We start from the raw sequence: 12,682 nt of genomic DNA, 5'->3' as shown, positions 1-12,682 counted from the left end.
CACTACAACAAAATGACCAGGGAGCAAATGCAAGTGTGTCACTAATATGGAATGTTGCTTAAATCCATGAATGAAGTGTAGCTGGTATTAAACAACTTCAATTTAAAAAAAAAGAAAGTTTCATCAGCACCACTGGAGAGATTAAGAGAGAAGAGAGAGAGAGAGAGAGAGAGCGGTAGGTAGATGGATGCAGCATCGTGGTCGATGACAGTGGTTGCTAGGCAACAAGGGGCCATGTGAGCGTGTCTCTCTCAATTTGATATTTGCAACAGAGCAGCAGTAGGGCAAGGGAAAACAGACAGAGGGTCAGACACAGACAGACAGTCAGACTCAGACAGACAAAGTGAGGACGTACAATGGAAGCACTTGGGCCAAATAACACAATCACAAGGAATGCAATTGACTCAAGGATCATTAGAAGTAGTAATAGTAAAGATGTAGTGCTTTAGAGCAGCGATGGCTGGAGTTGTGCTCTTCTACCAAAGGGGGGTTTGAAGACACATCATTCTCATAGCTCAAACATGAGAGATGTTGGGACAGTGGAAGGTAAAGAGAGATGGCCGGATGGAGAGAGAGAGAGAGAGAGAGAGAAAAAATAAATAAAAATAAATAAAGTTTTGTTTTCTTTTACTTTTATTTATTCATTTGAACCACTGCATGCTCAAAGAAATGCCTAATATTTAGTGAATTTAAACAAAAAGCAAATTTGTCCTCAGGTTTTTGGCACTTACAGACAAAAATGTTGAGTTTCCCATAATATTTGGATTATAATAATATAATATTCCCACTTGCTCTTGTTGTTTTGATATAGAAGCTGTCTGGAAGATTCACTTTTAGGTTGCTTCATTTGATCATTTATGTTGATGTTTATCTATGGCCACAATTCATTTTAGGGCTGCATGGTGGCTGTGGGGTTAGCACTAGAAGAAGGTTCTGAGTGACTGTGTTGTTTATTACATTGTGGAAAACTTTTCATTATTTTATTAAGTTCCTTTTCTCTGATGATTGCAGTTTCTTTTCTGTCTTTGTAAAGTCACACATTTCTTTTCTCTCAAAAGCTGTGCGTTTTCAGGAAGTGGAGTTCTGAGGGCGTGCGAGTTTCTCTTGTATTAAACATCACATGTAAGCATGATTATAAAGCAGCATTTTCTCTTATTCCAACACATGAAATGTAACAATTGTCATCCATCTGGTGGTGGTGGGGAGCTTTGATCAAGTCGACTTGAGCGATACCAATCTGCAGTGACAGTCCGCTGTTGACTGTACGTGTCTGTCAGTGCATGTGAATGAGGAGAAGGTTGTGTAAGGATGTTTGATGTAACAGCTCTTGGCTTGCTGACGGTCTGTCCATGGCTCGGATGGTGTGAAAGGGTCGGAAAGAAGATTAGTTTACAAATGACCCACTTTGTAAAAGTGTGAAAGCTGCTAGAAGCAGAACCATCTGATGTTTCCTTATCCACTGAGAAATTATGAATGTATAAAAACTGTATGTAGGTCACTTTTGAAGCAGTTTAAAAGCAAGCTCTAGCATAGGTTTCATATACTTAGGAAATGTTCAGAGTCTATTTCTTTTAAACATTGTGTTCATTCAGTGTTTTTATGGAAAAGCTCCTTTGTCATCTTTATGAATCAAAGCACTATATACCAAGACCTACTGTAGGGTTTCCTTTCACATAAAATATTCACCACCTGTAAATGTTTTCACATTTAAAGGTGCTGTAGGTAGGATTGCGAAGATCCAGGACTTAGCCAAAACATTTGAACATCGACAACTTCTCAGTCCGTCCCCCCTTTCCGCTAAAGCACAATACGGTCTCCTAAGCCCCTCCCCCCACAAGGGAGAATGAATGTGTGTGCATGAGCTGAGATTGACGCGGGTTAGACACACCAGGGAGCAGTAGATTTCAGTAGAAATCACACTACACTAGTTTTATAAGGCTTACCTACTGCACCTTTAAACTAAAAACCTCATTCATCTATAAGATAAAAGCTATCTCTGTCAGCAGGCTACAGCTTCAGGATTCTCCATGACAGTTTTTCCTCTCAGGTGAAGGAATTTATAAGCAAGAGGGAGAGAAAAAAGAGAAAGGATATATCTTTCTTCCACACGCTCCCACAGAGGCAGCTAGCTGCTCTGTGCTCTCCATCAGGTGAAGGAAATATCAAAGGAGCAAAGTTTGTGGAAGTTTGAAAGGAAAAGCAAACTGGATATGTTTGACATATATGACTCAAGTTTAAGCTTTAGTGGCCTCTAAAGGCACACACATTAGGTCAGAGAAACACCCTCCCTGAAAACAACAGTGCTGGTAAGAGCAAGACATTGATCTTAGCTAGCCACTTACGGGACTATTGCTATGAAGACACAAAGTGATTGTTGGTAAATGAATAAGACTATGCTGCTAAAGCTAAATGGTCATTTCACAATGGAAAAAGAAATGTTTTAAGCGACAATACCATAATTGTGTCAAGTGCATTTGGGGGAGATATGGGAGAGAACTTTGTCAAAATTGGACTAGAGATTTGTTTGAGATATTATGTGAACGAAGGGATAAATGAACAAACCGAGAAGATGAAAGAATCACACAGATAATAACTTCCCTGGTGCTGTTTTGGTAAACACAGTTGTCAGCTGCCATTTTATCTTTACCTGCAGGTGGCAGAGTGCAGGCCTTTGGGTGGCTGGCAGCAGGGGGCAGGTTCTTCCTGCGAGGAGGACTCCCACCAATGAGATCAGAGTGATGGACCCTGGAGATTGTAGGAGACTGGGGGATGCTGGGGAGAGTACGGGACTTAGCCAGTATGGGTCGCTGCAGCTTCCTTTCCAGTGACCTGGTTGGACAGCATAAAAAAAGTCAATTACGTGGAGCGTGTTTCCAGTGATTATCACAATAACAGCTGATAAGCATATCTATGAAAGCTACCCCCCAACACTGGAAGCAGATTAAGGAATCTTTTAATGGTCAGTATGAATAGGAGGAATGATCACCTGTTTCAGTGTTCATACAGCATCTGTTTAAAGACTGTTAACCTGTGACCTTTAAGCTATTATTGTGCAATACAATACCAGCACATGTATACACACTTAGACACATACTGGCGCACGCATGCACGCACACACACACACACACACACACACACACACACACACACACACACACACACACACACACACACACACATTGCTGCACAGATCAATTGTGACATTATTTCCACTTCAGCATAATCAAGGTGGAGGCCATTTGGAACACAACCAATTGAAACTGCCTTCTTTTAGAGCGTTTGATACCACACACTCTCCCACACCGATCAATAGCCAAAATCACAAGATCGGCTTAATAGCCAATTGGTGACAAACCACAACACGGTCAAAAGTCCGCATATATCAATAATAAGATGTGAGCTGGTTTTGTATGTCAATATATTTTAAAAGAAGACACAGATGGCTGTTATTTCACCATTGCTGTACAAATAGAAGCAACACCCCTTGTTTGACTGCAGTGTCCCGTCACAGCCATACCTTGTTGTTTCTCTTTTATCAGAAGAAAATACATTTTAGGCAAGTAACTAACACAAAAGACTGTTTCCTTTCCTAGATTGCCAGTATTACACTACAACAGATGTGAATAATATTACATATGATCAGCCCTAAAATCTTTGTGTCTCATGTATAATAGAACAGCGGCAAGACCTGGCAATACAACAAGTCTCTGCAGCGAATCCCCCTCCAATGCCAGCTCTGACCAGCCTAATGTGATCCAATTCAATGAAACGTGGACAGCATTACAGACACCCGAGTCAGCCTGGCAGAAGTAAAGGATGTCTGCATGACCTCCAGACTGAGTCTTGCGTGACAAGTTTGGGTACAAAACAACGGAAATCTTTCAATGACATGCGAGCTGAGTTCCCCCTGGCTGATGTATCCTGTCGTTTTCAGTGAGATGGAGTGAGATTTGAAAGTAGTGGGCTGATATTACCATATGAGATTTATTTGTCTCATTTTGATTTTGACACAAAAATCAGTGGCAGATTAGGACACTGTATGTAAACAAAGTCATTTAAGCTGTTAATATACTAACAGAACAGTGAGTGTGATTATAGTAGTATATGTATGTGCTTGCCTGAGTGGATTTTCTAATTGCTCAATCTTCACATCTTCCTGTTTGCTTCATCATAATTGATCACCCCAACAACTGCCTTTATTTTCCACAACCATGCATGCTTTGCTTTCATTTTAAAATAAATGAGCTTTTTTTGCCGAGAGTTAGATGGGAAGATTGATATCTCTGTCATGTCTGTCCATTAAATATGAAGCTGGAGCTGGGAGCTTATTAGCTTAGCTTAGCATTAAGAGTAAAAACAGGGGGAGATAGTTAGCCTGGCTCTGTCCAAAGGTAACAAACTATGCTCACCAGCACCTCTAAAGCTAAATAATAAACATGCTCTATCTTGTAGTACAAGTTGTAGTTTTAATTACGCTGGACTACTGCTATAGAGGTGACTTCCTGGAGTCTCTGCTGGTTGCCTGGCAACTTCACATTGATGACATGACTTCAGTTTTCCCCCTGTTTACAGGCTTTATGCAAAGCTAAGCTAACTGTCTCCTGGACATAACCTTATATTTAACAGATCATTTAAGCTGTTATGCAATATAAAACCATGATTATATATAAATGTCTCATATGTCACCAAAGTGGCCATTATACTGGCAACTGTGGCTCAAAATATGATCAACATTAGCTGATGTAAGACAATTATATTAGCCTGAGATCAGATCTAATCCATGAAATGCTTGATTTAACAGTAGAAGATTATCAATCAGTAATTAAGGACAAAATTAAATGCTGCAGCATCATTCAGTGGCATATGCACTGCACATTAAATGGCAGCCTCAGCCTCCTTATAGCCATGATTAACATCGTTTTACAGACCAGTGCCATTGAGTAAAAACTGTTTGTGTGAAACACACTTTGATTCCCTTGGATGTCTGGCTCAGGATGTATTTTCAGGCTTGAGGCTATTTATCACTTGGGAGCTATCAGGTAAACCCACAGTCAGCTCTAAGTCAGCACATCTGCTAGCTCGACAAGTATAATAATGACATCTGGCCGCTTTCAGCTAGTAAACTACTCCCCTGATAGAGGAGGTGGGTGTTGCAGTTGTGAATATTTGACCTGGGATCAGAGAATCCCTGGATGAGTTTCAAAGCAGAGACGTGGAGGACCCAGGATGGTCTGATGATGAATACTGCTCTTGTATTGCTGAATATCAGAGGAAGAGCTTGTAGCGACAGTATGCAGGCCTGCGCACACACACACACACACACACACACACACACACACACACACACACTTTGATGGTAATAGAAACAGACAGATCTCTCACTCCTCAGAAATCCATACTGACTTGCATGAAAAAGCATTTGCCTGAAGCGCACAAACACACACACACACACACACACACACACACACACACACACACACACACACAAAACTTCTCACAGTTGGCACAAGATGAAATAACTCAGGGTCCACCGCTTAACACATGCACACACGTAACCACACACATGCACAAACACAGTTGTTGGCCTCCCACCAGCACATCATGATGGTGATAACGCACTGGGCTGAACAGCCGGCCCAGGCCACTCTAACAATTTGGGCCTCACACATCCTACAAACCTGTTGCTAAGCGACTCTGTCTACAAAAACAGGAGGAGAGGAGAGGAGAAAAGAGAGGAGAGAGAGAAAGAGAGAGAGAGAAAAGAGAAAAGAGAAGAGAGAAGAGAGGAGAGGAGAGAGAAAAAGAAAAGAGGAGAGGAGAGAAAAAAAAGAGTTTGCTTCCAAGCAGCAATGTGAATTTTCAAAAAAAACTATGTCTTGCCCTGAGTTGTGTGGATCACAACTTTTTTTGTTGCCAAATTTAGTATCTCGGGTGCTGCAGTTATGGGAGACAACTCACTTTCTTTTGTGGAGTCTGTGTGTGCAACAGCGGAAAAATATGACAGGAGAAATAGCAAAAGAATTCTAGGATGATGGCGTATATACGTTCAAATACTTGCCAAAACAGGATGTTTATTTGAAAAAGCCCACATGCCAGCAAACCACAAACACATTCTGCACATGCGTTTGAGCACTCCTCCTTTGGCTCTTTGGTTTCCCCCCCTCCATCTCTTTCTCTTTCTCAGCTAATGCTGTACAATGGTGAATGCAGCTGCTGTAGTGAAAACTAGCCGTGGTGCTGAATCAACTTGGAAACACACACACACACACACACACACACACACACACACACACACACACACACACACACACACACACACACACACACACACACACACACACACACACACACACACACACACACACACACACATTCTAAAACCAATCCTAAACATTCTGCTACTGTTACAGTGTTCCATTTCTTAATGTGATGTTCTTTTAAAGCCAGTTAAATAGCACATAGTTATTCATTCATAAGCCAAACTTACTACTTGGTAGCAAGCCATCCATTACAAGTCCTTTTCAGTATTATTGTGCTCTCACTGTGTTTGAATGCAGATGTGTGTTTTGGGGCTGATGTGTTGTATTGACTTGAATTTTTTTACATGTGTTCTCATCTCTCTTTTGACACTTTTTTATGTCTTACTAATCTTTTTTCCCACACTTTCATTCACTGGCTGTAATACAGATAAAACCAACCCATGATAGCAGCATGTATGTATCTAAGTGCTGAGTAGGTAAGACTTGGATAAGGCTCGGGAGGTCGGGATAAGCAGGACTGACCCTAGGAGGCAAAAGGGTATGGATGGATTTACCTCTGTTTTTAGCGTTCAGTGTAGAGTGCTGATCGGGCCGCATTTTTCTGTCCGAGCCCGGCCCGCGTCCGACAGAGCAGTAACCGAGCCCGACCCGAGCCCGACAGGCATTAAAATATTTATGTCCGAGCCCGACCCGAGCCCGACACATCTCATTTTTTTCTCATACTAATGACACATGTACGTTTGTTTGTGTGGAAAGCCCACTTTTATTACTGTAGGAAGGCATTCGGGAATGTCAACAGATGAGCGCACATTAATAAGCTGTTTAATTTAAAATGTCCAATGTGTTAACCTTTCCTGATTGCTTCGTTTCCGACCGTGGTCAGAAAACCAGGGGAGACTCGTTAACTCTAGGGCTGACATTATAAAATGAATAACGCCGCGGTTAAAATCCCGTTTCTGGTGAGCAAATGAATGAACTTGGCTTTCAGTCTGGGGTTTATTTCGTCGGGTCCCGTCGGGCTCGGGTCGGGTATCCTCACTCTAGTTGAGTGATTCAGTAGACATTGGTCAGTGGAGTCACTGGAGACTGAATGAAGCAGCTTTGAGCTTAGTGACAGTCAAGAGCAAAGGCCATGCTTCGTAGACTTATCCCTCTACGTTACAGTAGATGGACCTTAACTTGTTTTATCACAGACTCATACATCATCACTCATCACCCATCATCGACTGACTGACTTGTCACCATTCATTATGGCTGTATACCAGAGAGGACACAGTGAGTGCCTACCTTTTGGCAAAAAAAAAAAGTGCTAAAACTACAGAATGTCTCTTTTCGAAGTAAATTTGCAGGGAACTTAATAAAACGTGAATTTGAACGCCCAATCGGGAGAAATTCCACATTAGAATCATCACAGCAAATCTGAAAGACCTAAAAGGATGTTCATATGTGAAAAGATAAGCACAGCTGGGCTGCTGAAAGCAAAGTTATGGAAAAGCATGACGTCTTATGAAGCTGTGAAAAAATAATGGCAATTCCAAGTTGACATAATTACTAGTATTTCTATAGCATTTAAGGTGGAATTGTGTGGTTTTATTGCAAAAAAAAAAACTGTGAAGGTTAATACTGGCTAAAGTTCTAATTAAAAGGTTACAAATATATCTCAGTGTAATCTGCCATGACAGGAAATTTGAGGGCTTTGAAGCCAATGGGGGCAGAAGTACTGTACAGTGTGAGCTCTTGGCAAATCTAAATTTAGAGCAAGGTCATTAATTAGTCTCAGTAGAAAGTGGCAGTTGACATGGGGCTCGACAATACTGTTGAATGTTAGAATATATAAGGTTTCTTCCTGCTCCTATTCAGTCAGAAAACAGAAGGAGGCAGAGCTCAGCTGTCCTGGTCCCACATCAACAAACAGATCTGTCGCAACTCTGAAGGCCCCCAAACCCCTCCGGCTCCTTCTCGATGGATGTCAGAGTACAGAGAGAGCAGGCATGAGAGAAAAAGAGCCGATATAGAGAGAAAGAGAATGATAAAAAAAGATGGGAAGAGATGGACGGGCGTGGGAAGGGGGTGGCTTGTGAGAAAGAGACAGTGAGTGGGAGAGACAGAGACAAAGAGACTGTGGGGATGAGAGAGATGCTGGATTTGTGATGGCAGGTATACTGAGAGATTTCTTTTTTTGTATCACATGTCCACCCACGTTAACACTTATGCTGTAAAGTGAATGATATGCGATTTGATGGGCATTATTTCAAAGTCTAGTAGTGGCAGTGTTTCACATTAGCACTCTGATTTGTACTTTTATCCTGGTTATGTAATTTAACATCACCTCACAAGCTATTTAATAGGATTCCTGTTCAAGCTTAGAGCTTTCTTTTTAGAAGGACAGAAAAAGAGAAACACAGGACTCCAAAGTTTAGCAAATGACATGCTCTTTCTGAATTTAAGACGCTAATAGCAGCGCTGTGAAACAACGCAACAAGTTGTTAGAACTCGGCAAAGCCACGAAAATGAAGTTTTAAGGGTGTGAACAGCTTCTGTGTGACACACAATTAACTGGGTATACACAGTGAAAGGGACATTAGACGCTGTCTCCTTGCACAGTCCTACTCAGAGGTGACTGTGATTTAAAAAAATGGAGGTAGAAGATTAATCACGTTGTCACACACACACACTTGAGAAGTCATTTCGAGTGGCGGTAGAGGTGATCGTGGACGTGCAGCATTAAGATTGTCTGGGAAACACCTGGATGCTAAATCTGTCAATCTGCCCTTGAGCAAGGCAATTACAGAACCCCCTACATTCCCTGCTGGAGTCTCTCACTAATCAACAGTAAAGAGTTGTGATTGTCACTGGGAAGCTCCCAGTGACAATGTATCCTGTTTCTCCTTCTCATCTACATCACATGCAGCGTTTCGACTTTATCCTCTCCGTCTCTATAGAAGAGCCTCATTATTTAGTGGTGCGTCATTTGGAAGAATCCATAGTAGCCAGCACCATGCCTGACAGCACACCACTACTGCACCTCTACACTTATGTAACATAATGGCTGCTCAAGCATGCATACATACACACACATGTTTACATGCGCACACACACGCACACATACACAAACACCTACTGTATATGCGTGTAGACACATGGATGTAGATTGACTTTTATTTTAAACAATGCTAACTTCCTCTAATACATGTTATTTATGTTATATTCACATCAATAATATCTAATGAGTAAAACATTCAATTGGGTCTAAAACACTGAGATACAGTGTGTGTGATGTACAAAGAGGAACAATACCATAATCTTCTGAAGACACAGCATGTAAACAAGCCCATTTTGTTGCACAAAGAAAATCACATAGGGACGTGACAATGTATGTTTACAGCCACAGAGACAACGTGTGCCATGCCCCCATGTAGCCTGGCATACCTGTGCACAGAGACAGACGCACACAGACATACACACAGGTTACCTGGCCTCTGCCACAGTGCAGCAGTAACTGCCACTGCGCTGCGTGCTCCTGCCCACCCGCAGCTCCTCTTGAGACTTACGGCGATTAAAGTAGTCTGTGAGTTTCCCAAAACTCGCCATCTTTTCCTCTCTTGGCTCACCTCCACCTCCCTCTCCCCTTCTGCCTTCTTTCCGTTTTGATCGGCAGAAAAAAAAATTCTGTTTCTGGTTCTATTCTGCAAAGCTCTCCTCGTCACAGGACTTCCCGGCTTGTCTGCCTTCTTCTGCTTCTATACTTGGGTTGGGCGGCGCGGTATCAGCCGCAGGTCCGAGTCTCCCCGCGCTCTCTCATCCTCTCGTGCATGGCTCTTAATGTGCAGAACGAGCCAAACCCCACTCTGCCTTTCTCTGCCTCTCTCCTCTTTCGATCGCTTGCTACGACGCGCGGAGCTCATACACTGACTCTCTGGAGATAGTAACGTTTGTAACTGCAGGAGCACTGCCCCCTCACTGGAGAGCAAACAAGAAGGAGAGAGAAAATGAGAGATAGAGAGAGAGAGAGAGAGAGAGAGAGAGAGAGAGAGAGAGAGAGAGAGAGAGATGGTAGCTCACCGATGGTCTTCTTGTGTGCTGGAGAAGAGCTGGTGGGAGAATATGAGCTGCTATGATGCTTGTATCTAAGCCAACCCCCCTCTTTCTCTTTCTATGTCTCTCTCCGTTTTTTTTAGCGCGTATTGTCTATGTCGCGCTTGAATTCTTTCACACGACCATTAGGGCATTTGGTGAGCACACACACAGACCTACGATCAAAGCGGGAGAGCAGGTGGTAATGATTGAGCTTTGTGTGTATCACTCTGTCTGGCTCTCCATCTCTCTCTTCTGTTCCTCCCTCCTCTCTTTCTCTCTCTCTCTCTCTCTCTCTCTCTCTCTCACACACACACACACACACACACATTCCACCTGAAGTGTACCTGCTCCACTCCAAAACTACCTCTGCTTGTTTGTCTGGGTGTTTACTTGTGTCTACGTGTGTGGTGTACAAGGTAGCTCTATTTAACTCCAATTTCATCAATAATGGAAAACAAGCAGAGAGGTTTGGCCAGATTGACCGGACGGTGCTCCCTGTGTGTGTGTCTGAAATCCATTCAGAATATAAAAAGGATGGGAGGCAGCAAAGGAAGAGAAGAAGAAGGGAAGTATACAAGGAAAGGAGGTATTGAGGGAGGGCTCGTTAGGAAGTGTGTGTGTGTGTGTGTGTGTGTGTGTGTAGCGTACGGGCGTGCGTGTGTGTGTGTGTGGCTTCCTCCCACACATCCAGACACCATACATACAGGCATTCCTGTCTCTTTGCTGTCTCGTTCTCACTGTGTTTTTTTTGTTGTTGTTTTTTTTTAGAATAGGTGTCTTCTTCTCTCTCTTTCTGCTTTCACTGTCTAGGCTAAATCTCTTGGGTGCATCCTCCATTTACCTCTTCATCCCTTCTAGCTGTCTGCTCCTCCTTTCACCCGTCTCCCTCCACATGCCTCCCTTTTCTTTACCTCTCATCCTCCCTCTCTCCCCATGCTCTCTCCTTCCTCCCCCTCTATACTCACTCACACTTGCAACAGGCTCTCTAAAGCAGCCAGGACCCACACTTCAAGAAATATTATAATCCTCCCACTGCAGTGTTCATCTTATTTTTACCATTCTTATAATCATTGACAATAAAATACAGCTTTGGGGAAAGTATCCAGGTTGGGTGGCACCATGACCAGAACTAATCTGAGACACTGCTGGAATGATCATGTACAATAACTGGTCAGCTCACATCTACTTCCTCATAAGGAGTAGCCAGGTTCACTCAGATCAGCGGCAATCAAAGTTGCTACAATCCCACTAAATAGATATGCTACACTATAATACACCAATAAATACAGTATATGCAATTTTAGCAGCTCAATGGTGTTTTTTTGCCCCCAGCTGCTCCTTCCAGGTAGCGACAGCTGCCTTCAAGGCACCTAACCCTAACCTTAACCTTAACCATAACCATAACCAGTGCCTCCCAACGGCGCCTTCCAGGCAGCGCTGTCTGGAAGGCGCCGTTGGGGGCAAAAAACACTGATAAACATTTTAGCATGAGTGGAATGGAAGTCTGTGATCATCACACAACTTGTTCCTGCTCAAATGATGTATTCGTGAGCCTCGCCACGAGGGCTGCAACTAAAAATTATTTTCATTATTGGTTAATCTGCAGATTACTTTCAGTATTAAGGGTTTGGTCTGCTAAACATCAGAAACAGTTTTAAAAAAACGGCATCACAATTTTCTTCAGGTGTCTTTTTAAAAAAAGTCTAAAATCCAAAGTTATTCACACATTAACATAATGTAAGACACAACAAAACTGTACAATCTCCCATTTGAGAAGCTGGAACCATCTAATGTTTGACACTTTTGCTTGGAAAATGACTTAAATGAATAAGCAATTATCAAAATAGATGCTAATTAGTAGTTTCCAATTGGCAGCTGCCCACTGCAGTAATGATCAGATACTGTGAAGATGGGGAAACAATGAAATAATAATAATAAATAAAGAATAATTCTCTACTATTAATAGAATAATTTGAAGCAATGCCTGTAAAGGAATGTGTCAGTGTGTAACTGTGTGTGTGTGTGTGTGTGTGTGTGTGTGTGTGTGTTTCTGCGCCTGTTGGCTCTGCTGAGATCCCACGCTGCAGTTAACGTTGTGTGAAAGGTGTGGGCTCGGCGAGATTTGCAGATTCCTGCGCTAAAGAGTTCAGCTTATCGATCCGCCTCTGCCGTCTTTCTCCTTCTCGATCAAAATTCTCTTCAGTCCCTCCCTCTCTGTCATGATTTGCACCACCCCTCCCCCGACCACCTACTGATCTGAGAAGCAGGATGGTCTGACTATATTGCCCAGAAAGGGATAGATAGATAGATAGATAGATAGATAGATAGATAGATAGATAGATAGA

The 12,682-nt window shown here is 42.5% G+C and overlaps 1 protein-coding gene across 4 annotated transcripts in view; it reads right to left on the bottom strand.

Moving 5' to 3' along the window:
• LOC120551712 (ankyrin repeat and fibronectin type-III domain-containing protein 1) overlaps nucleotides 1–12,682 on the bottom strand; it is a 136,696-nt gene that overhangs the window by 105,262 nt on the left and 18,752 nt on the right. For 3 of the 4 annotated variants that reach the window (XM_039789239.1, XM_039789240.1, XM_039789241.1), the window contains one exon: nucleotides 2,648–2,829. In XM_039789239.1, the coding sequence (XP_039645173.1) occupies nucleotides 2,648–2,829 (182 nt within the window). Of the gene's footprint in view, nucleotides 1–2,647; nucleotides 2,830–9,732; nucleotides 10,198–12,682 lie in introns of those variants that run through there. The other variant, XM_039789238.1, reaches the window with a different exon arrangement.

This window comes from Perca fluviatilis, chromosome 21 (genome assembly GCF_010015445.1).
Source record: "Perca fluviatilis chromosome 21, GENO_Pfluv_1.0, whole genome shotgun sequence".
Lineage (NCBI taxonomy): Eukaryota > Metazoa > Chordata > Actinopteri > Perciformes > Percidae > Perca > Perca fluviatilis.
Note: the sequence above shows the minus strand (reverse complement) of the source record. Positions and strands in the feature narration are given on the sequence as shown.